This window comes from Diabrotica undecimpunctata, chromosome 2 (assembly GCF_040954645.1).
Source record: "Diabrotica undecimpunctata isolate CICGRU chromosome 2, icDiaUnde3, whole genome shotgun sequence".
Taxonomy (NCBI): Eukaryota; Metazoa; Arthropoda; class Insecta; order Coleoptera; family Chrysomelidae; genus Diabrotica; species Diabrotica undecimpunctata.
The window spans coordinates 59167988-59194951 of NC_092804.1; the positions used below are offsets into that span (position 1 = coordinate 59167988).

Consider the following 26964-nt stretch of genomic DNA (forward strand, 5'->3'; position numbering starts at 1 on the left):
GTCATTGTTTGCTGGCGCGAGCAATGCCTCCTTAGCCGGGTATGACTGGAGCAAAGAGAAGCTAACCATGATAATAATAATTTTCCTTAAGTGTAGTGTGCCTCACCATCTTGTACTATCACGAGCCGCCCCTGCTTGTCGAGCGTTTCGTGTAGTAACACAGATTTGTTAAATAATATATTTGAACCACCTTGTAAAACTTCAATTCTTAATTGACTTTGGATATATTATACTGTTGATTTTATCAGGTATGTGTAATAAAACAACTTTTCGAATATTATATTAATATATTTAAATATTATGCAAAAGTTTTGTATGATAGAAATAATTATCTCTAAACTTCTGTATGCTAAACCGCGCAAAACAAAATAATACAGAACATGAAAGATCAAATAAATAAACACCTAAATTTTGTAATAAATCGTTAAGTGTAAAAAAGAAAATGCGTAATCAAATCACTGAATGAGATTGTTTATTTAAATTTGTTTAAGTAAAAAGTCATATTTTAGGTTTAAAAATTAACTCAAAAACAAATTAGCCATTCGAGCAAATTTAATTTAATATATCAACAATTGGACCAGTAAATACACAAGAATATTTACGTGTTCACTTTCAGTTTATTATACATACTATCTACAGCTTACATTTTAACAATGTTATTTTTTGTACCAGATAAACTCAAAAAGTTTAAATGAAGAATTTGTTCTTGGAGATGATAAATAAACCCGTAACAATAATTATCGTGGACAGTAAGAGAAATCCAATTCGGTTCATTACTTGTGATGAATATTTGTTCAAGGCAGTACTCTCTTAATATTAAAAACAAAATTCAGTAAATAACAATAAAATAAAGTGTATTTAATAAAGTTTCAAATTAAGTGTATTAAACTGTGTCAACTGTATAAAAAGCTACTTTAGAAATGTTTTACCAACATGAGATACCGAGATACAAAGTGATGTAATGCGCACTTTTCAATATTCATGAAAATATTGAATCATTCTCAAAATTCAAATATATTAGAGAAACGATGTAAGTCATAACTTTCCAAGTTTCCTATAAACATTATTAACACACAAATGAATTTGGTTTTCAGTTGATAGCCAAAATGCAATTCTAAGTTATAGTGGTGTCTAGATTTGATCTAGTGATGATTTCTGTCCTTTTAACACCTGGTTGGTCATGAAAAAGTGAATTATTAGAGAATATTTAGATTAATTGATTATTTTGTCAATGATCTCCATTTTTTACAATTACACGTGGCTTACATCTCTTTGGTACCGACTCTCCCAAATATATAGTAAAACTCATCAAAGCAGTGTATGCATTATCTACCTCCTATGTAACGTGAAATTGCCGATAAACTTCACGTCAGAAAGTGACTAGATTCCTTTAAAAAAGCGATACCTGTACACGTTTAAATTTAACAAAACACCATTTGAATCCCTATACTGTATACCACACGGCAATTTCATTCAGTGATATTCACTATTTAAGTATGTACAATTTTTTTAATCGGCGGGTCTTTTCTCACTGTGTTTTTTCGTATATTCTTCAGCGTTTTTCGTAAACTTTTTCTTATCCTTCATATATTCTTCTGCTAAGTCCCCTCGGAGAGGATGTTCAGGTTCTGGTTCGTTAACGAGGGCGACCAAAGCTTGAATAACTAAAAAAATCATTTAATATATTGAAACAAATAAGGTACATGATTAGGCGAATGAAATTATAGGTTTCGCAGTTAATATCCCAACCACACACACACAAATAAGGTAAATTTTGTTCTAATTAATTTTAAGAAGTTACGCACCGTTTTTATTACTTAAGAGCAATTAATTATAAAGTATAAATGATGCCAATATGTTAATAGAATCAGGACATCGAGGTGTTGCTTCTCAAGGGCGGATCCAAGACCGATTTTCGGGGGAGGGGGAAGGTGGGGTTAAAATGGTGAGTTTTAAGTCACTTTTCACACACTTTTGGGTACCATAAATACATTCAAAACTTATCGTTATTAAAGATAAAGACAAATAAAAATTTTTATTTGTCTGGCAACGAAAAAATCAGCAAATTTTAACCTTAAACCCCATAAAGTTCAACAAGTGAAAAGAAAGAAATGTAGTTTATTTTATTAAATTAAAATAGCATGAATAAAAGACGAATAATATTGCTCGTTTAGTGATGCACGCGGGACGTCCCGTCCCGCTCTTTGTCCCGCGGAAAGGGACGGGACGCGTGACCGGATAGCGATTTTTGCTGCGGGGCATGAGAGCAATTTTGCTGCGGGTAAATAAATTTATTATTTGCATATGAAATTAATACTGACAAAACAATGACAAAGAATGCAATCTTACTAAAACTTTCTTCGCAGTTAGATCTTTTATCTTTTAAAGTCGATATGGTATTGAAAACAGCCTTAGTCGCGAGTCTTGGGATTCTTCCGTGTTGAAATAGATGTTAGTGCTTCAATTCACACTGTCAAATGTCATTCCCATACGCAAACCGTAAAAAGATGGGAAGAAGGGCAAGGATGTAGACTTGCCAGGGTAACACTAAGTAACCTTGAAGAGTCAGCATCAAAGAAGTACTTGGGAATGACCAGGAAAAAACTACGCTTGACAGTTGGTTTTTTAACTGGTCATTGTCAACTAAGCAAACACCTCCACATTCACATAGCTAGCAGACACACCTCTATGTAGGAAGTGTGAACGAGAAGACGAAACTGTAGAGCATGTCCTATGTGAATGCCCGGAGTTATCGTTAATACGAGAATACGCGTTCGGCGAGTCCTGGCTCACACCTGCCCACATAAGGGAAATGTCTCCTGGTGACTTTCCACCTTCCTAGAAATGGCAGGATGGACAATGAGCTAAGGACGACAGCTCCCTGGGAGGATGCACAATGGGTCAATTGTGGCCTAAGTGCTGTGAAACTTAACTCGCCCTCCCTACTCTACAGATACAGATAGTGCTTCAATTATATATAAAATGCCATATCTGAACTGGATTATGCGTTCATTGGGGTTAATCCATCTTGTTTCGCATAAATGTGTTTTTATTTTGTTCGAGTTTTAGTTTTAAAACTTGATTTCTCTTGGCTGACATGTTAAAAAATAATATTACGGGTTTCATTGTTCCCACTGTGTTTGTGATCGACTATACATTAATAGAAGTTGAAAGGGAGTTGTTTAAAATATGATTTAGGCAAGGACATCTAACTGCATTTGTTGCAACCTTTTTTATTTCTGTTACTGCAACGACTGCTTCAGAGCTCATTACGCTACAACTGTGAGTACCGATTTCTACACATTTCTTCGAATCCAAGTGCAGTTCTTTCAACAAGTTTAATACTATTTGTTCTAAGTCTTATTCTGTCAAGCATTGTGCTTCCCCTCTTTCTTGATTTTCACTAATTATTTTATGTTCTCATAAGCGTCAATGAACTTGACAAAGTTTTCACGAATGTTATTATTGTGTATATATCTTAAATTTAGAGAAAACTATAAAGGTTTGAACTGCAAATATTTATATTTATATTTTTTAAATCCTAGGGGGGGGGGGTTACCATGGCCATCTCTCTGGATCCGCCCTTGTTGGTTCTGTAATTGTGATTATATACCTACCATTAAAGAGTGCCTAGGAAGAAAATTACAGGGTAATCAACGATTTAAGTACCTTTTTGAGACATTACTGAACCTTTCGGTAATACCTATCATAATGTGGTCTCAACAGCATTGAAGAAAATATCATCACACTATATCTCGAGTTAGGGCGAAAATAAATATTGATACGAAAGAAGAGAGAAAAGGATCTTTAAGGTACTATTATCGTCTAGAAGGCTAAAAAATGGCACATTTTCAATAGTTTTTTTTTTATCTTATCTATTATATATAGCAATTAAACTTCTTGTATATCATTATACAACTTTGAAGATTACAAAATTTGTTTTTCTACTTGTTTTTTCATTGTTTGTGTATTTTAAAGAACGCGCCAAAAATTTTTCGTCCAAAAATTACTCCATGTCACACAGTTAATCCCTTGAACGGCAAATCTGAAATAAAATTCGAGAAGGGTTTTAAAAAGGAGTGTCCTTAAGTGATAGTTTGCCAGAAAAGTTTTTATGACTGAAAAAAGTCGAAAAAAAGGTAAATTTTTGAAAAAAATTCAAATGTCCGCCATTTTGTTTGTTTTTAAGAATTTCCAATTTTTCTAGTAAGCTATCATGTAATGGCACTTCTTTTTTAAAACCCTTTTCGAATTTTATATTTTAGATTTGTCGTTTCAGAGATTAACAAACTGTCCGCCATGAAGCAGTAATTTTTTTTGTAATACAAAAAAATTTTGTAATCTTCAAAAGTTGTAAAATATTAAAAAAAGTTTGATTGCCATATATAATAGATAATATACAAAAAAAAATTGTTAAAAATGTGTCATTTTTTATCAATTTAGACGGTAATAGTACCTTAAAAAGCAACGTGGATAGATGGCTTCAAAGTAAGAACAAATTGAGAAGAATTTTGAAAGATCTCAATGAGTAAATTCAAATCAGATCCTTCACACAACCAGGATCAAATTGAGGAAGTTAACAAAAATATAAACAAAATCCTTCTCGAAGCCGGACTACAGGAGTCGAGAGAGCCGAGAGCAGTTTAAAAGAAATATAAACAGTAAATATTAAATAGAATTTTTATTTATTTTTCTTCAAATATGTGATGGACACTATTTGATAGGTATGATATTATATACTACTGTATTTGTAATTTTTTCGGTTCTTCAATTTTTTGAAAAAAACATGGAGTCAATACTATTTGGCATGAAAACAATTATCATGTTCGGGAGATAACACAATGGTAACTTGACAGACATGAATAGAGAATCTGGAGATAATACGGTAAATGAAACAAAATTTAATCGAGAATACTTCTTTGTATTTGATTAAATGAAATAAAAAAGTCATATCTATAAAACGACATAAATAAACAAAACTAACGCAAAACGAAACTCAAAGGATCATGTATGGTGTAAATCATTTTGAACAAATTTTATAAATCCTCACCTACTTTAACGGAGTGGTATATTCATAACTTTGATAAAAATTATGAAATTCACTTGGTTGAGCAAACAACATGGTTTAGAACGACAGCAAAGTCGTGCTAGCTGCTGTCAGTATCATGGAGTCATGATTTATAATGCTAGAATAGTATCGATATCTTCTTCTCCTTCTTTTTATATAGACATGACTCTGTCTGTTTTTCAATGTGCCTCCAGTAAGTCGTCATTCCATCGTTTGCGTGGTCTTCCTACTGATCGTCTTCCTATTGGGGAACCGTCTCTTGCCGTCTTTACTACTCTATTTGTTGTCATTCAACTTACATGATTGTTTCATTCTACTCTTCTATTTCTTACCCAGTTTTTGATGTTCTCCACCTTGCATCTATGTCGTATATCTGTACTTCTAGCTCTGTCTCATAGTGTCTTACCATCAATTTTTCTAAGTGTTTTCATCTCTGCTGTTTCTAACATCCTTTTTGTTCTCTCTGTGTCAGGTCTTGTTTCTGCCGCGTATGTCATTATTGGTCTGATGACTGTTTTGTAAATTCTGCCTTTTGTTTCTTTCCCGATATTTTTATTTCTCCATATTGTTTCGTTTAGGCAGCCTGCGGCTCTGTTTGCTCTATTCACTTGATCTTCCACTTCGGTTTCGAGCTTTCCGTTGCTAGATGTGATGCCTAGATATTTAAACTCCATCACTTGTTCTATTATCTGACCTTCCAGCTCCAATTTACATCTTAGTAAATTTGCTGTTATAACCATGCATTTTGTCTTTGTTGGGGAAATTAACATGTTAAATTTTCTGGCGGTTATATTAAATTGGTGCAGCATACGTTGTAAATCATCTTCACTTTGAGAGAGTAGTATTGTGTCGTCTGCATAGCAGATTATTTTAAGTTGTTTTTTCCCATTTGGTATCCTTTTTTAGTTCTTACTTTTTTTATTATTTCGTCCATAATCAGGTTGAACAATAGAGGACTCAGGGAATCTCCCTATCTTATCCCATTGCCAGCGTCAATGGGGTCAGTTAGTTCTTCTTCTACTTTTACTTTTATTGTGTTGTTTTGGTAGATATTTTCGATCATTTTGATTATTCCTAGAGGTATGTCTCTTGCATTCAGTAAGTGGATAACGTCTTTTAATTTGACCCGGTCAAATGCCTTTTTAATGTCCACGAAACATAGATATGCCGGTTTGTTGTATTCTAATGACTTCTCTTGCACTTGCCTCATTATAAATATAGCGTCGGTGCATGATCTTCCCGACCTAAAACCTTGTTGTTCTTCTGCTAGTGTTATAATTTCATTCAATTTATTTGTTATCACTTTTGTTGTTAATTTGAGTGTTGTGTTTAATAAATTAATTCCTCTGTAATTTTCCGGGTCCGATTTGTCTCCCTTTTGAAGAGAGGTATTAGGATGCTTGATCTCCATTCTTGAGGAATTCTGTTTTGTTCCATTATTTTTTTAATTAGTTTTAGTAGTTGTTTGGTCAGATCTGGTCGTCCGTACTTTAGGAGTTCGTTCGGTATTCTGTCCTCTCCTGGTGATTTTCTATTTTTTAATTTCCTTAATGCTTCCTTTACCTCTTCCTCCTCAATATTTATTTCTTCGTTTGTCGTCACCTCTGGTGTTGGTGGTTCATCATCGTCACACCTTTAGCAAACAGGGATCGAAAGTAGTCTACCCACGTTTCCTTCTGAATGTGTTTCGTTTTTATTAGTTCGTTCATCTCTTTTCTTTGTCCTCTGATCATTCTCCATATTTCTTTTTGTGTTCCGTAGAAATCGTGTTCCATCTGTTTTGAGAAACTCTGCCAGTGTTCCTTTTTTATTTGTCTAACCAAAGTGTTCGTTTCATTTCTGATTCGTTTATAGTGGTTGTATGCCTGTTGTGTTCCGATATGTTTTAGGTAATTAGTGGTACTGTGGTGTCATATATGAACACCACAGACATTTTTTTAATTTATACTAAGAAATCTAAAACATACGCATTTTTTAAAAGAACATGTTTATAACAAAAAAAATCAAATTTCTTCGGTACAAGTTGGACAGATTGGTCTTCTGTGCTCCGAACACAGGTAAGCTTTACAGCGGACGCACAGGACCCACATCTTTTGTGGGTTGGAGCTTCTTGATTTCTGAGTACTGGCTGGTCCTCTTGTCCAAGAACATCCAAAATCATGGAGCGCAAAAATCTGGACAAAGTTAGTATTTCTAATCTCTTTTTTAGTTGCAGAGTCACCAACTGTAGTGCTAAATGCCTAAGAAAATCTTTTCTGAAATGCATTCCAAATAAATCTTATAGGTGCAAATTTATCACCACGTTTCCTTTCCTCTCTAGTTGTTTTGTCATCAAAACGGAGACAATGAAAAATTCAAAGCGTTTTTGTGACATTGTTGCTCTAAAAATTGGTATTCCAAATTGTTTTGACCATAATTCCGAGGTACTCAGGTAGCTAGTTTTAGAACACCACTCAATATAAAAGACTGAATAATGCCAAAATCTCTTCTTTGCTTATAACAGTTGTAAAACTTGGAGTTTGGCTAAATTTAGTAGATTGTTTAGAGATTTCTGGGTTTGTATATTGAGTAATATAGTTTATCATTATTGAGTCGCTGAAAACTAGTTTCCAAGCCAGAATCTCTTCTGGTGTATTTGAAGCGCGAGCCTTTGGACCTGCTAGACGAAGCACTATGTTCTTTGAACTGTGCGAGTGTTCTTTGAGAAAACGGAGTTTTATACCACTAAAAACCATTTTTTCCATATACTACTTTTCTTTTTTGATCGCTGTCTTTCTGTGAATCTTCACTCTCCTCTTCACTAACCTCTGGTTCTGCTAAAACGGTATCAGAATGTTCAATTTCACTAAGCTCTTTGTCTTCATCCTCGCTCAAACATTCAAATTCTGTATTATTTAAAGGGACATCTTCATCACTCTCACCAACCTCATAAGCACGCACAATTTCTTCTAACTCAGCCTGAGTCAACGCTTTGCTTGTTGAAGCCGTTTACTTCTATATTCAAAATTATAACGGGAATTGTACTGTGGTGTGGTATGTGACACAGATAAATATTTTACAATAGCTATTAGCGCCCGATAAACAGTTACGGTTACAGATGATTTGAAACTAAAAGAGGTAAAGGTACTGAGAATCTAAGCCTCCCCTCTCTAGGAACGTGCTGATTGCATCTAATCGAAACTGCGCTGTGTCGCCGGCGACACCAGTGTACCATTCTAGGGTTAAAAAGGATGTTTTTTTTTCGTTCTCTTTCAATAAGAGAATGATTACTATCCACTTCTAAATGGGCATGCCCACGTAATAAAAACTTGTGATTTATAATTTGTATCTATGGATACTTGTGAATTATCCACAAGTAAAGCATGACTACTACCATATTTCTGTTCTGGGATGGGTAATTGTCGGACCACACAGTAATCTCTTTTACATTTTCATTTAAAAGCTTCAATCCACTTCAAAAATCCTGAAGCCATTTCGTTTGCTTGCCCCACATCCAGACTTTGATTCATCCCACATCATGCAAGAAGTAACATTACCTGAAGTGTATGAAATCGTATAATAATTGTATGTCTATAACTTGAGCTTATAAAAACTCTGCTGGTTACTTAGAACAGGCGTTGGCAGACATTTCTGTAAACCAAGTGTCAATGATTTTATTGTTCCACCACTTGTTGCTACTCTTTCCTTATCAAGTATTTTTAATTCATACTCCAGAAGATGTTGCTGATAATTTTATTCAATATTTTTTTTTCTTTTTATGATCTCAATTTTATAGTCTAGGCGGGATCTGTTTTCGATTGGACATTTTCCATAGGAAGCTATTTTTCTGCTGGAATCCCTTCAGGATGTGCCCAATATCGATAATCACGATATGCGCCAGTCGCAAACCCTGTGCTAAATTTCTTATTTAACAAAATCTGAAAACAATTGAAAATTTCTCATTTTTTTGCTCCTATTTTCGTTTATAATTCGGAAAATATTGATCCTAGAGAAAAAATTATAACAAGTTAAAAGTTTCGTTATTCAATTCTACACAATATTTCGTTAGCTAGAAATTGAAAATTTTATGTTTATTGTTGAAAAATAGCAATAATTGAAAAAAAAAGTACAAAAAAATGAAGTTAATCCTTTAAATGTTTTCGACTTTCTAAACTTGACAAACAAGCTCCATATTCCGCCTAGAAAAACCTTTTAATATGTTTAAAACGTGTGCTAAATTTTGTTAAGATCGGTCGGATAGGTTTTGCATAATAATTTTGCAACCCAGCCTACCGGAAAAAAATCGCAAATTTTCAAATTTATAGTAGGCCCTCAGATAGTTGCAAATTTTTTTACACATAAAAGAAGGCTCAAACTTTCAAACGCTTTTTATAAAGTTCAAATCGGTTCACTAGGAGAGCTTAGAAATTTTTTTAAAGTTTTAAACATTTTTTATATATATTAGGCTTATAAACGAATTGAATAACTTGCTTTAAAAATATTAATTTCAAAATTTATACACTTAAAAAAGACGCTTCTTTAACCTTTTCACAAAAAAAGATACATTCGGCTTACTGGCTGCCGAGATATTGAAGGTCAAAGTTGGCATACATTTGCCGTGTAACCATTAGTGATAGAGGGCTCGTTTTTAAACAAATACCCTCATCTTGTCAAGTACTTTTTAGTCCTTTTTATGGCAACATCAATAAAAAAGACAAATAAAAAACCGTTTTTGCGTAAAATGTCGCTCGGAATGCATGAGAGGTGGTGGTGGGGGACATTCTCTAGAAATGTGAATCGGCGAGTTCAAAATCATAGCGCGCGCTAAAAATTGCATTATCTCGGCTTCTTGTTAACCAATTTTGCTCTTTTTTTTTTAATCGATGTCTCGGACGACAAGGATTTCAAATATCATATTTTCAAATGCCATTTTTAATTGCAAAATTGGGAAATTTGCAATAAACAATTGTATGTTAAACAAGTAATTGCATTTTTTTTTTTTCATAAATAAACTTTGTTTTGACTCAATCTTCAATAATTTTTTTTAAAGTCTTTTTCTTTTTTTGGAAGGACAAGAATCTTCAGATCTGACCTTGACCTTCAATATCTCGGCAACCAGTAAGCCGAATGTATCGTTTTTTTTTTAAAGAAGCGTCTTTTAATGTTCTTTAAGTGTATAAATTTTGAAATCGATATGTTTAAAGCTCGTAAAGTTATTCAATTTGTTTATAAGCCTAAATGACAGCAGTGGACAGCAAATAGAGAGAGTGACAAAATATAAATATCTGGGAGCTTACATCAACACAGAATTAGATCCAGACCAAGAGATCCGGGTACGAATAGAAATGGCAAGGGCAGCGTTCTTAAAATTGAAACAATTGTTCTGTGACAAAAATCTGAATACTGCGCTGAGACTGAGGTTTGTTGAATGTTACGTCTGGTCGCAACTATTGTACGGGGTAGAAACATGGACACTAAAAGCGCAAATAGTTAAAAAGATTGAAGCCTTTGAACTTTGGATATACCGGAGAATGTTAAGAATTCCGTGGACTGCCAGGGTCACCAATGAGGAAGTGCTGAGAAGGATGGGTCGAGACAAAAAATTGTTGAGAACGATAAAAGTACACAAGACTGCATACCTTGGACACATACTAAGAAATAATAAATATAGTCTTCTGCAGGTCATCATGCAGGGTAGAGTCGATGGCAAAAAGGGAATAGGTAGAAAGAGGAAGTCATGGCTGCGAAATATTCGAGACTGGACAAACATGACTGTAGACGAATTATTCCACGTTGCAAAAGACAGAGAAGCTTTTAAAAATGTGGTCGCCAACCTCCGTTAATGGGGACGGCATAGGAAGAAGAAGAAGATAAGCCTAAAAAATGTTTAAAACTTTAAAAAAATTTCTAGGCTCTCCTAGTGAACCGATTTGAATTTTACAAAAAGCGTTTAAAAGTTTGAGCCTTCCTTTATATGTAAAAAAATTTGCAACTATCTGAGAGCCTTATTTAGGGCCTACTATAAATTTGAAAATTTGCGATTTTTTCCAGCAGGCTGGATTGAAAAATTATTATGCAAAACCTATCCGACCGATCTTAACAAAATTTAGCGTTTTAAACAAATTAAAAAGTTTTTCTAGGCGGAATATGGAGCTTGTAACTCAAGTTTAAAAAGTCGAAAACATTTAAAGGATTAACTTCATTTTTTTGTACTTTTTTTTCCAATTATTGCTATTTTTTCAACAATAAACATTAAGTTTTCAATTTCTAGCTAACGAAATATTGTGTAAAATTGAATACTGAAACTTTTAACTTCTTATAATTTTTTCTCTAGGATCAATATTTTCCGAATTATAAACGAAAATAGGAGCAAAAAAATGAGAAATTTTCAATTTTTTTCAAATTTTGTTAAATAAAAAATTTAGCACAGGGTTTGCGACTGGCGCATATCGTGATTATCGATATTGGGCACATCCTGAAGGGATTCTAGCAAAAAAATAGCTTCCTATGGAAAATATCCATTATGGTCTGAATTTCTACAGATCCCGCCTAGTCTATTAGCCAAATTTAATCTGTCACATTCATCACACGTGTCAATTTATGGAAGTTTGCATGAAAGATTAAATTCTGTGTGAAATATTTCGGAATACAGCCAAGGTTTAGCAATGCTTTCTTCGAGTGTATTGCTTTCTATTAACTCAGCATAAACAAACCGATTCCAGTGCCACACCGCGGTTTTACGTCGTTGCATGGAGTTAATACTTCTTAAATGTGCAGGTGATATTACTCGACTAATACTTTTATTTTACTGAATATAAAGTGTAAACGATTGTTTAGCTCGGAACTACTGAGGGTTTTAATACATTTTCACGTTATCTATCTTTGGAACCACATTAAATAGGATTTAATATCGTATTACATATGAAAGATGTGAAGTCTGTTGAATGCTTCTACGAAACATATTGTACAGTTAGACCAGAGAACTCAGGATTTTCCCGTGACACTCGTCGATACCTACGGTATCTAATAACAGCATTTGATAAATTTGGTGATCAACACTATGTAATAAACACAATATGCAAAAGATTAAACTTACTTTTTTGCTTATAAACAATATACAGGGATGAGTGCCTTAAGAACCGGCAAAATAACGCAGAAGATAGAAAACATAATACGTTGTGAAATAAAAAGAGATGCAAGTAGTAGAGGTGAGAAATTATCGATATAAACCTATAATTTAGTTTACATTACATTAGATCTATCGAAAGTTTCCCACCTTTAGACGTTAGCTTATGAGCTGGTTGACTTCAGTCATAGTAATACTTATCACGTAATGTAAGTAAAAACCATGGACGTATAAACACAGATGGACTCAGTTATTTACATAAAAATGTGAAGCCAAAATTATTTGACTAGGTCACATTCTCAGCACCTTCAAATGTTGTCACATTTTTTTATTAAAATATCTTATTCACGTATCGCTGAAAATATTACTATATTTATTTTATACTCTAGAGGTGCTATCAAACCAAAATAATAATTTATTACTTATATTAAATTTTAATTAAAACATCAAATGTGCACATAGTGTGCATATCATTTAATAATAGCGTATAACAGATATCAACCAATTATTTTATATGTAGAAGCACTGAAACCTATTTATTAATGGCAACGGTGTTTACATTTCTCTGTCTTATGGCTCTACGTCAAACTCCAAATGCTGTTCCATGTCATGTCCATGTTTTGTTTACTTTTTACCCAAGATGAGAAAAAGTTGTTTTTCGATATTTTGGCTGTATTTTAAGTGATATTTGTAAATAGTGAAATAAACAAATTATAATAATGGTGCTACAGTTTTGCATTTGCAAAAAAAACGAAATATTTACATCCCAATGTCTCATTTAATTTGTAAGTAGGTACTGTTTGTTTACATTATTTAAGATGAGGAACTCAGGAAGCCTGTGTGTTTACATTTTAAAATGTCTTTCATAGGCGTACCATTGGGTTTATTCATATTAATTAATGTATTGAACAAGATATTAGTTCATGAAATTAGTATAGACATTTTTAAATTGTAAGTAGACATCATCTGATTAAAAAGATCTGTTTAGTAGCTTTTTAATTTAATATTTCTCATGAATTAACAATAAATTAGTGAAATGAATAAAACTCATTTATTTTTCTATGTAGGTTTCCAAATAATATTGATTAATGATGAAACTTACTCTAAACTTCAACAGAGAAACCAGTATAAAAAAACCTTTCAAAAGCATCCTTTTTGGTTATTTAAACTTGTAAGGAAGCTGAAACATATTTCAGATTTTTTAAGAAAACTATAAATATCTACAACAGACTAGTTAAACACCTTATGAATATTTTGATTAATAAAACCATACAAAATGTCCCAAAATCAATCTATGAGCATTTTGGTGACCATATGTATGATGAAGATGCAATCGATGGTCACTCTATGCAACTTTTAAAATTGGTTCTTGAGAAATATTTTAAAATTGGAATTCATCATGAAACGAGGACTACTTTAGATGCTAACACCGTGCGCATAAGAAGCGTTCTTACTAAGACTGTTTTATTTCGCAATCAATAAAAATTTATTTCTATACCAACGTCTTCTATTATGTCTATTTACCATTTTTATTTTAATATTTCTGTTCGGCAAATAGCTTTCCAATAATTTATACATTTTCACGCCTACTTTTGAATAAGTAGGTATATTTGCAAATAATTTTATGTCAAATGCCAGCAAGAGCTTTGGAATGATCAATAAATAATTTTGTAGCAGAAACCCTTACTACGTGGAATCTATTGATATTGTATTAAAACAAATTTGTCACAATTTGAAAAAATATGTTTTAACACATTATCAATAAATATAGGTATGCACTTAAATTTGACAAATGTATATTTTTTAATTTTTTTTTACCGTAGAATTATTTGATACCTATTAAAAAATTAACTTGAGCTCAACTATATTTTATTGTATTAGTTTTAAAGCAAATAAAATTGTATTTTATTTTTTCTATAAAAACGTGTTTTTATACATTATTACTACTTCCAATTATTAACTTCTGAATAATTATCCCCGCGAGTAAAAATTCAAGCACGCTTATGCTCATTGAGGAAGTATCACAGTCTATCGATACCCGTTTTACTCCCCTTTACCCTCTTGTCCAGGAATATCGAAGCTTCAAAACAGTGTATGTTTAAGGTATCTTATTGCTGGGTCCATCTATGTTTATACGTCCATGGTAAAAACAGTTTAAGTACGAGTATGTTTTTATCCAAAATTAAAGTATTGATCAATAATAAACTGTGACTTGTGACACAGAATTAATTATCAAATTACTACTAATTAAACTGTTTACTTACATTTGCTTTATTGCCTTTAATCAGTTTTTACTTTATGCGAAATTTAAAAAATGTTAATGTTCGACGTCATACTTGTAATATTATGACTGAAGTCAACTAGCTCATTAGCTAACGTCTAAAGGTGGGAAACTATCGATAGTGCTAATGTAATGCAAATTAGAGGTTTCTATCGATAATTTCCCACCTCTACTATTTTCATCTCTTTTTATTTCACAACGTATTATGTTTTCTATCTTTTGCGTTATTTTGCCGGTTCTTAAGGCACTCATCACTGTATAAACAATGTAAGATCGCCATTTCATTTAAAATAATAAAGGTGAAGACCGCTAAATTATATGGAAAAGTGGCACGATTTTACTGAAAAAGCATAGAAAATACTTTAAAATGAGGGTTTTTAGTTATTTTTGTTAATTTGTTGCTTAATTATTGCAAAATAGCTTCAAAAGTTCATTTTTTGAAAATTATTAACAACTTTTCTAAAAATGCAGAAAAAACTTTGATTTCGCGTGATAATAGAGACATCACATGTATTTAGCTATAAAAATTTCAAAAGTTTCACTTAACAGTTATTGCAAAATTGAGATTGTTTATTCCAGAAACATTTTATTAAAAGAGTTTTTTACCAAGCAACAAAATTTGTTTAATTTATTAATGTTTTGTATATTGAGAACTATTTCTGAATTGGAAATCTAAACGTCAGAATAAACTTATTTTAAAGTAAAATTGTGGCTTATTTACATTAAAATAGTAAATTGTTATTATCGTTAGCCTTTGTGATTTTTTAGCAGTAAAGATGATTACTAAGTTAGTACTGGCCATAAGCATGTTTTATTTGTAATTTTATGCCATCTACTCATGTTGCCTATTATTTGCACCTGATGACTTTTAATTATTACTATTAATGTGTTTTATGAAGATATCATATTTAACTTTTGTGCTATTGCGTTAAATATATCCTGCCTTGCAAGCTGCCTTGTCATCATCCATAAGGAACACATTATTTACTTGGCCCAATATTTCTATAGAGATCCAATTCTTTCTATGCAACGAAGAAATAATTGATTTTGAAAACTCTATGCTCATATATAATTCCTGAAGATTGGGAATAATTTTCAATCTAACATTCTCAATTCTTGGATATGATACGTACATTGTATCAGTTATTTCTTATGCTGAATGTTTTAACAACAATTAGAAACTGCCGTTTGCACTTTTTGTTCCTATTCTTTCATATTTCACACATCGTTATTATTCCTGCATAAAACTTGAACTAGTTAAGATATTTTTAAGTAACCTACCTTGATCTGTTTTAGTAGCAGGTTTCCAATGCTCAGCACTTATAATTGGTAAACATACTTGTCCTTTTTCATCTATGTTTGGATGGTAAATTTTTGTTTTAAAATTTATTTTAGGTGGTTTAAAAGGATATTCTGCAGGAAAATTTATTTCTATTTTAAAAGCTCCTTTATTGTAGGGTGGATTGTCCTAAAAGAAATAAAAACTAATAGTATTCAATTTGTTAAGAAAACTTCTTATAAAATCATAATACAGGTTATCAAATGCTGTTTTATAATCATAATCAAAACCACAATTCAAATATTAGACTCTCCTGTATACAGAGTAATATTAAAAGATATTTATAACCAAAAAGATATCGCTTCTCCGGACCAACAATGACGTAAGTGCAATTTTTTGCAGTTTTGAGTTATATGTGTCAAAAAAAAAACGGGTGTGGCAGTCCAGTGGGACTGCCGGTAGAAGTTATACTACTATACACGCGTTCGCCGTTAAAAATTTATATAGGAGTCAATCTGCACAATCATTACATTTGTAATGCTATAGGTAAGAGAGAGCAGAAAGAGAAAAAGAATTAGTTATATAGGTATATGGTGCATCGTTTGCTGTATATAAACATTTGACCTGTAATAGGAGTATAGTAAATGAAGGATTGTATCAATATTTTAATGAAAATATATATTTTTATTTTTATATGTGTATAAAAGGAGTTGAATGCAAAAAAAAATTACACATACTCTGCAGTAAAATTCATTGTTTATTTTGTTATTAATATAAAAATTACAATACAATAAATACCCTGCAACATAATTCAATATAATAATACAATATAAATTCAAATGTAATATTCATAAGTATTTAAAACTGCCAATATACATAACTTACTTTGTGATGGGTAGCTCTTTCGGGGCGACAGACTCAGTAAAATACAGGTTTGAAATAAAAATAAATCTATTAAGTATATATATACAATAAATAAAAACTAAAAAAATTGACACTCCCACGGTTCGAACTGTTAAACGATCATAACATCGTTACAACTTTACGAAGATAAAAATAAAAAACCAACAACTCGGATTATGTTGTAAATTTTTATTTCATTTTAAAATTTATGTTTTTTGCGTATATTACATATATTTAATAAGATTAACGTGAGGTTTTTAAATCTTTCAAAAACAAAAAAGGAATTTCATAAATGGGATTCGAACTCACAACCACCAGCGTATGAACCAAACACGTAAAAGATTTGCCAATTAGACATGACATTAACGGATTTCAAAATTGACAGTTCTCTGTAAAACAGTGATTATTTTGAAATACAAAAGCCTAAAATAATTATAAACGTTTAATTTTAAATAATACAAAACATATCACATAAATAATAATATTAATACATATTATGTTATATATAATATTATATATGTATATATATATATATATATATATATATATATATATATATATATACAATATTATATATATATAATACTAAATATACAAAAGGAACATTTTTATTCTCGAGAGAGGAAGAGAGAGAAAATATATCTTCTGTCTCTCTCTTACTCATTATCTTACATATGTAATGGTTTCACAGATTCACTCTCATGCAAATTTCCAACGCTGACCGTGCGTATAGAAGTATAACTTCAAAAGTCAGAACGTGCCATTCTATCGGATGGAACAATACCATAAAGGTAGTACATACATTTATTGGCCGCTGAGAAGCAGTTGCGTCGTTGACAAAGTTATGTACTTTCGGCCATATTGTTGGAACGAAATCGCCGCAAATGTCAGTTGTTCATAGACTGTCGAATGTAACACTTCGTTTATATTTCTACAACGGCATAAGTGTAGATTGTGACAAAATAAAATAAAGTTTTGGTGTAATCTCCGAGGAACATCGGCGCGGCCTAACGGACAGTTGTGTCATTGTTCGCCTAGAAAATTTGATATCTCTGGCGACTTGCTAGATGATTAAAGCCGTAAGTACACATTTACGTCGATATGGTTTTGAATAGTAGTTTTTATAGTCACTTAAACAGTATTTATGTCATTGTCAACTCAAATAACATTGAAAATTTGTGTGAAATAGTGTGTGTAAGAATAGTCAATATAATAGATTTGTATTTCAGTGAAGAAATAAAACGCGAGTATAATCTTGAATAATGAAAAGGACTGAGCTGATACTTAATTTAACCACTCACAATTTACAAGAAGAGAACAGTACTCCAAAGGAACCATCAGTATTGGAAGACAATAATATTTCAGAAACACTCAATGATGCGGCCATTTTAGCAGAATTGCAGCCAGTGCAAACTCACTCATCAACCAAGATCACTTTGAGAAAAATGTATCGAACAGTCTATGATGAGCAACATTCCCCAGATGATGAGAACAGCTTATTTGAAGAAGATAGTGACAACTATGTACCATCAAAAAATAAAATATCGTCGGAAAGTGAAACAAATTCGAACCCTACCATAAAAGAGAAAAAGAGACCCAGAAGTCCATTTTCCGAAAATAAAATAAGTCATCTGAATAATACAGAAAATTGTACGCTCATCAAAAAAGGTAAGAAATCCAGAATATTGTCGAAAATCATTGTATTCAGAAGTGTTCAGACAAGTTTAGCGAAGACCATAGAGCTGATTTTTTTCAGCAGTATTGGAATCTAGGATCACTGCAGAGACAACGTGATTATTTGTCTTCTTGTATTGAACCACTTCAGTTATCGCCGCATAACAACTATCCAAACACCTAGAACTGTGCTTTCTATCTGCTTCACAATGGAAAACGAATGCATGTATGCAAAACATACCTGATTAACGCTTTTGGCATTAAGAGCAATTAGAACAATTGGATCTGGAATTGTACCGCAAGATAAACGTGGAAAACATGGTCAACAGGTAAAGATGAACCCTGAAATGATGGTGTCAAATACCCTGTACAGAGAGTCATTACTAAAGGGCTAACACATCAAGAGAGTTTATAGATATCGGTTTATCCAGTGCAGATATGCACAGACACTATAAAAAGAAACAAGACGATTTGGGCCAGCCTGCTGGAAACTATGATGCCTACGCCCACGTATTTAATACACAATTCAATATTGGTTTATTTTTCCCAAAGAAAGACCAATGCGACTTGTGTGAATCATTTAAAAACGCGCCTGACGAAGAAAAAGAAAAATTACAATGTCAGTATGTCACATCAAGAGGAAAAAGAACTAAGTAGAACTGAGAAAGCTTTACACAAAGAAAAAGCAAAAGAAGAAGGATCAAATACAGTGTTGGTAATGTACGACCTATAATCTGTCCTGTCAGTACCTATGGAACAAACATAAGCTTTTTACTATAAATCAAGATTAAATTGTTTTAATTTTACGATATCAGAAATAAGCAATGACAAGACATCCTGTTACTTGTGGCATGAAGGTCTGGGACAAAGAGGAGCAGTCGAAATTGGTTCATGTGTCCTGACATTTCTTGAAGAAATCGCTAATACACATCCTCAATCTAACATAATTCTTTATTCCGACAACTGCTGTGGTCAGCAAAAAAACAGATTTGTTCTTGTATGTATTACTACGCAATTAAGAACTTTCAGTTAAATTCCATAACACACAAGTACCTCATCCGAGGTCATACACACAACGAAGGTGATGTAGTCCACAGTATCATCGAAAAAATCGATCGATCAAATTGTGTCGATTATTAGAAACGCAAAGAAAAAAGGAAACCCTCTTATAGTAAAAAAATTAAGTTATAATGACTTCATCGATTTGAAAACACTTGCTAACGACATCGGCTTCAACTGCCAGAAAAATATACACGGCGAACAAATAAAATTGTCAGATATTAAAATGATTCGATTTGAGAAGGAAAGTGATAGGTTCTTTTACAAAACCAGCTACAAACAGATGGATTGGAATCAGGCCTATGCTATAACCGTAAAAAGTAGACTTTTTTAAAACATGTCACATTAACTGATAAAAAATATAATAAGTAGGTAAAAGAAATAAAATTAGACTTACTCACAATTCAATTTAATTTTACTACCAAACGACCGGTTTCGCTTGGTAGTAAAAAAAAATTAAATCGATTGTGAGTAAGTCTAATTTTATTTCTTTTGCCTATTTGAAATGGACTCACATAAGCAACACATTCATGATTTGAAATATAAGGCTAGCCATACTTACTGTTATTATTATAATTAATTCTAAATACCACAAATCTTATCGGCGCGGCGTAAGACTAAATAAATATCGTTGATTCGTTGCTGAGTGTGCGATGAGATCATTCGGTTAAACAAAATTTGCTGAAAGAACGCATCTAATCTTCAAATGTAACGAGACAAATTAATAACAGATAATGCCGACGCCTGCTATCGTGAACAAAATAACGAAATATTTAAAGTAACGATAACGATATATAATTCTTGGTTTGGTATTCAGCATGGAGCATGGTACAATCTGTCCCAAACCCTTCTTTCAGTGCGTCACTAATTTTGACGTCATATAGGATTTTAAGAATGTCGAGAATTATTGCATGACATTTTAGTTAAATTTGACAGTTGCCGGATCGTAATCTCTCTTTTTCTAATTGAAAATAATTTAATAATTTTAATATTAGTCTTTGTTCTTTCTCGATATATATCGGCATATTTAAAATATTTTTATGACAATAAATACAAAATTAAATTTTCACTGTAAAATGTCTGATAATACTAACCTGGAATGACAATTATTATTTTATCAGTTGACATTGTGAAAGTACTGTCACGATCGAGACAATCTGCGTCAAATTATATTTATGCGCATCATTGATTGGATATCTATTTAGCGTATTATAAACTACAACCAATTATACATCCGTAAGTAGAATTAGCTTTGCGATAAATAATTTTCTAAGGTCTATGTATAATAATCACAGACTCACGTTTTTTTCTGTAACTTTTAGCTTAATCTGCTAGAGAGAATTCAATTAACTATGACGCACTGAAAGAAGGGTTTGGGACGAACTATACAATGCATGGTACAATGAACACATGTATTCATTGTATACTCCATTCGCTTAGCTCGGGCATATTTTGACAGATTCATTGTTGGAAACCTACAACACAATTCCTACTTCTCAGTATTAATAGCTCAAGTATCATACTATTGCAGACTTCTTTCTTTAAAAAAAGAAGAATTATTATAAATAGTGGAAGTGTATACTAAACCCATCAAATTTTGGGTAGTATATATATAAAAAATATATTTTAGTAGTTATAATTTAACATAACTATTTATTATATGGTGCAGATAAATAAATATTGATTGTCGGAATTCGCAAAGTTCTATTTTATTTACTATTTAGTTTGTTTACTATTAATATTGGCTATGAGTACGTGTGCTTGGTTGTATAGTAATTTCCAGCCACTTTTAGTCTATCAAAAATAACTAACTTCGCAAAAAAATAATTACTAAATTCACTAGACAGTTCGGACTGGGAATAGCAAACCGAGTATACCATGGGTACAATGAACACAAGGTATGATACATAATGTTTCAAAATCGGTTCGCGTCGCGCATGACGTAGTCAAGACCGCTTCTTCACGCAACATTTGAATGTAGTTGTATAGGAAAGACTTTTAATTTTAGGTGTTTTTATATAATTTGGCTAATTTAATTATAGTAATTATAAAGAGATGACAAAATTATGTTATTATAATATTTAATCATAAATAAAATTTTAAAGTTAATTTAAATTTATTGATTTTTGGTACAGTTATTTTGTTAACATAGATATCCTTTATAAAACAAGTTTTAATTATTTTTTATTACACGTAGGTACAGGTTAATTAAATTATACTCCAGAGTTTGATATTGCAGATGTTTAAGAAGATAGAAAAAAGTGGTGATGAAGGTACACAAAATTTCTACGTATATAGTAACTAAACACAAAATCAAAATAAATAATGATAAAGTCAACTTTATTTAGATCCGATGAGCTAGATGGCCATCGAATATGAGTGTTATGTAGTACTGAGGTCACACAATATTGCACAATATTTTAAATGACATCTTTTGTAATTTTCACACATAAAATTATCTTGGTATTAAATTTATATAAGGTTGAATGCTCGAATAAATGAACTTTGATAAAATGAAAGGCAGATATCGAGCAAACTTTTCTTAATTTAATCTCGCCCAAGTACTTTCGCTATCTAAAGCATCATCAGGGGCATTTCATCAATTTTGAGCTATCCAACAAGTGCAGAATGTAATAAACATAACGTTAAACATAAAACTGTACAAACACTACACCAAACAAGGACAAACAGTTTAAAATTATTTAAAAATTGGTCGAAGCTATTACTATTGTAGCATAGTTCGCAGTTGGATCTTTTCTAGATTTCAGCAAGGCAATCACTTTGGTTCTCACACAGGTGTTGAATAGCTGCAGTATATATAATTTAGTACAGGGTTTGAAGTGCTTGACATGTTTGGTCATGTTTGACATTTCCATTTTTTAACTGATTTATACTATTGTTTAGTTCCCTTAGGGTAAACAGTGTATCGAGGTGATTCATTCTGTTTCCAGAGTCAACCTTCGGCAACATTTGGACTTTTTCCTTCTTTCCATACTAGAGCTATCCCAGTAGCACACCAATTATTCAGAACTGGTTTTCTTATTTCAGAATAATTGGTGTACTACTTGATTGGAACACATTAACCAGAAAGATCTGTTGTGAATACCCTACATCTAGGGTTAGTCCAACAGATCTTATCTGTTTCAGAGAAACATTTCTTACGTGGTCAAGTTCTAAAGAGACCAGTTATAGAAGCTTATGGTATTAGCAAACAATTATCCTGCAGTTGCAGACAATATGTTCAGCAGTTTTCTCTGGCATACAAGATATGGTCGATTGTTTCAGGTTTTCTGCTAAAGAGTCTGTAGCTTAAGTCTCCATGAAACATCCTCATTGTATGCAGGTGTCTCCAGTCTGGCATATGCCCAGTAAGGAAACCTGTTATGACTGCAATGATTCCTGCTCGTTTTCTGCAGTACTTCAGCTGTATTAGCGCATACCTATCCAATATACAGTTGGGCATGTGCTTGATGCCACTCCTGTGGCTGGATCTGGACTGATGTATTACTTTGTATTCTCCAATGACAACACTGATACCAGTGTGACACTGTTATATTTCAACATTATTTCTAGTTCTTCTCATCATTCCCACACTAGCCTAAAATCCATCTTAGGGCTTCTAAGAGTCCCTACGGCCACTTGACTATCTGTGTATCAGTGCATTCTTCAGCTCAAAAGCACTCACGTTAATTTCTCTTGTGGCAGCACCACACTTCGCTATGTGTTATTCGTTATGCACCATATTCGGCCGCATAAGATGAAGTGTGGAGGGTACATTGGTCAATTATTTGCTTTATTTGCATGCATAAGCAAATACCTGAATAGCAAATACGCCTATCCGAATTGCTAGATTGAATTTTGCACGAAAAAGCTTGGCTTGGACAATACAGGATTGGAGTTGGAGTAGTGTATTGTTTTCTAATGAATTGAGATTCTATCTTACAGGCTTAGATAAATGTGTATGAGTGTGGCGACATCCAGAAGGAGAGAGATATCCTCAAGCATGTGTGGCCGAGTAACTTACATTTCAGTTATGGCATGGAGATGCATGTTGTTTGACACTTGTACAGAGTTAGTCCTTATCGAGAAGAGAACATTGACTGGGCATAGGTACCTGACATAGGTTCTAGAAGAGCATATTTTACTGTTTATGGTTATTCTTGGAGACAACACAACATTTATGCATGATAATGCACAGCCTCACACTGCTCGGATAGTTACTGAGTATCTTGATGAGGTTCAAAGCACACAATTTTTTTGGCCCGTTTGCAGTCGAGCTATCATTCACATAGGACATGTTTGGGATGAGATGAGAAGAGACGTTTATGGAGTCATGTGCCAGCCCCCAGACATTCAAGAAAACTCTGTAACATATTGGTGCAGTCATTTGCAATCTGTTATCACTGCCAGAGGAGGGAATCCGCATTACTGAAGTTCTTAAAATGTATTTTTTTTTTCAATGAAAAACACCAAATGAAAATTTGCCTTTTCAATATAAAACATATCAAAGGAAAATTGTTCATTTTCATTACTTTCAATAAACTTTGAATGACAAAAACATTGTTTTCTTTAAGCAATCCAGTAGTAAACTATGTTACAACCGAAAATATTTAAAAAAGAATAGTGATTTCTAAAATAAATTCAAACTAATTTTATGCTTGACAGTATATATATATATATATATATATATATATATATATATATATATATATATATATATATTATACAGTAGTCAAAATCACACTGGTCAATCTTTCAATGCCAGTATGTACCTTAGTATTACATTTGATAAAAGCCAAATTTCAATTTGTGAATAAAAGTGAAGAAAAGGATAATTAACATATCCAAAAACTCCACAGCATTAAAATACAAAAGTTTAGGAATATCAACCATTACAGCTACAAATATTAACAAAGACATCCATTGGTTCCTATTAGAAGTGGTATAAAGAGTAATACAAAAATAAAGCATCCCAACAACCCTATCCATAATTCCCGCAATGTCTTGTTATCATCAATGTTAAAACAAAATACCTATTGCTCAAGATCTATAGAAGCTCTTGCTCAGATTCATAAAAAGAAAATACTCCATCCATTGATGATGCATCCATACCATGTGTATAAATTTTATCATCTAGAGGAATAGTATTTTGGAATTTTTACACCAAATGCTAGAAGTGAAACAATGAAGCTGACTATAATATATTTTAGCTTGTTTACTTACTTGTCTCATTAAATTATATAAATTCTTCTTTTTGCATATCAAATTGTTAATTTTACTTTAATATGAAAAATGTGCATATAATTTTCATACAAAAGACTTGTTGTATTGGGCTGCATAATTTCAACCAATGCCTTTTGAATCATTGTTCAATACAGAAAGTTATTTATATATTTATTTGTGAACCAAGTATTTTTTGCAAAATTATCTATTTAACCAAAGAACATAATTATCATTAGGGTTTGGATAATTATGCATTTATAGTACTACCCTTTTTCTAAGAGTCTCATTAATATTCAGCTCAGCTGGGTGCTACTGTTGGAAGTGTGAAATTACATAAACAAGGGATCATAACAAAACAGGTAGATCTGTTATTTATGGAATTTCACACATTGAACAATAGCACCCTGCTGAGTTGAACACTAATGAGACTATTACAATGATAGTAGTAGTATACATGCATAATTATCCAAACCCTAATCATGATAAATAATTTATCATAATTAGGACTATTTATCTTAATTTTATATTTAATGCATTCCTGTATCACCTTTCATATTTCAGTAGCTTATCTACATAAATTTTCATCTATCAAAACATTCTATAGTTGCAGTGTATGTTGAATATATTTGTTAATGATTTTATTTTCTTTTTTCTGTGACTTTCTTTTATGTCAGTTTTTTATATTATTAGAGCATTATGTGTTACAATAATTATATTTGCTTGTAATAAAGATTAAAATATAATAATAACAGTAAACAGTTAAAAATGTTTTCAGCATTTCGGGTTTCTATATTATTGTGTGACTCAGTTTTTAAAAATTCTTTTGAAAACATCTGATTTAGAGCCCAAATACTACAGAATTTGTTTGTAATTATAATTTATTTCCAATTACTTATATGTAAAATCATTAGAAAATATAATAATACAATATTCATATACTTATATTTTATTTGATAATACTTACAGGAACTATAAGCCCTTGCCATGTTAAAATGTTCGTTTCATCCACTTGAATGTCACGGAATGATTTTAATCCAGAATTTCTAATATCCCCTAGTTCCTACAAAAATATAAACAATCATATTTTATCATGATTTTTTTAACATAAGTTTGAAAAAATCTGAATTAATAAAAGAAATTAAATCGTAGTATTTTAGTCCTAATTTTTTTTAGAAAACAAAATTTTGTGAGAAATGGGTATTTCCAAGCAGCAAGCCTTTGTTATTTCACTCCTGATGTTTCATTAAACAGAATGAACAAATTACAAATATATATATTAAACTAATCACGGCACTTATTTTGATATACAGGTTGAAATTAAGGATTAAGGGTAAATAGGAGTCAATATAAAGGATTAAGATAATGATGTCACAATCTATGCCGATATGTTAATGATAATATTGTAATCTGACCTCACAAAAGGTTGTAAAATTACTTATAGATTTATAGTTATCAGAAACATCATTTAATGACTGGCAAAATAATCAAATACCATTTTGCTTCAATTTATATAAAATTTACTTACTTTTTGTAATCGTCTGGTGGCTGCCATTTTGCTAACCTTCGGCAGCTCAAGTCTAAAATATATTTACAAACTTATGACAAATTAAATAAGAAAACGACTAAATTACAGTTGATTTAACCATTAATTAACAACAACACTTATATAGAGTTTCTTTCATCACTATCAATTTTTTGTTCTGGATCTCAGAAATTTGACACTTCTTGCTGACAAAACACCCAGAGCCATCTGACAGGAGTGACAAGGGACAAGGTCGTGGTCGATGCTTCTACTAACGCCAACGTGATTTTAACAGAATTATATTTCATTCAAATTAAAAAAAGAATACAAACTATTAAAAAACGCTGTTTAATATATTCTGCTTTATTAGATACCTTAAACTATAAAACAAATAAGAACTATAAAAAATGATACTTAATATACATGTATATTCCGAGGTAAAAAAAAAATAGGTATATTTAAGAACTTTAGCTAATTTCAATGATTTCTATTTGTCTTGTCTTTGACTTGTCCTGTGATTAGAACCAAAAGAAAATCATTATCATAATTTTTGAAAAAATCGGTTGCCTGTAAAGTCGGTTTTACGGGCGAAGATTTTACGTGACAACGTCTTTTTCTCGGTAGAATATTTATTGATATGAATATTATTAAATTGCACAATAGGAACAAGGAATTGAATGAAAATAAGAATTGCACAAATTTTAAATATAGAAATATATTTTGTTTACTAAAACATTGTACATGTAAACTTAAACTTAACTAATTTCTACTTGAGTGATTTTGTTGAGGATAGGACGATGATAGGAGAAATAGCATCGCACCAGCGGACCGATCATGTTTGAGTGGGAGA

General features: G+C 31.8%; 1 protein-coding gene across 1 annotated transcript; it reads right to left on the minus strand.

Moving 5' to 3' along the window:
* Positions 1–267: 267 nt before the first annotated feature.
* Positions 268–26353, minus strand: Ubc10 (ubiquitin conjugating enzyme 10). Its single transcript, XM_072522997.1, has 4 exons — positions 26118–26353; positions 25557–25652; positions 15736–15922; positions 268–1664 (listed from the first exon to the last, which is right to left on the minus strand). The coding sequence occupies exons 1-4, from the start codon at positions 26142–26144 to the stop codon at positions 1510–1512; spliced, it is 465 nt and encodes a 154-aa protein (XP_072379098.1). The 5' UTR covers positions 26145–26353; the 3' UTR covers positions 268–1509.
* Positions 26354–26964: the final 611 nt, after the last annotated feature.

What these genes read in the sequence shown, in the direction of transcription:
- Ubc10 (XM_072522997.1), bottom strand. Translation starts at nt 26,144, where the DNA reads ATGGCAGCCACCAGACGATTACAAAAA. An exon ending in CCACCAGACGATTACAAAAA is followed by an intron (nt 25,653 to 26,117) that starts GTAAGTAAATTT and finishes ATATTTTTGTAG; the next exon opens with GAACTAGGGGATATTAGAAA. An exon ending in TGCTACTAAAACAGATCAAG is followed by an intron (nt 1,665 to 15,735) that starts GTAGGTTACTTA and finishes TGATTTTTTTAG; the next exon opens with TTATTCAAGCTTTGGTCGCC.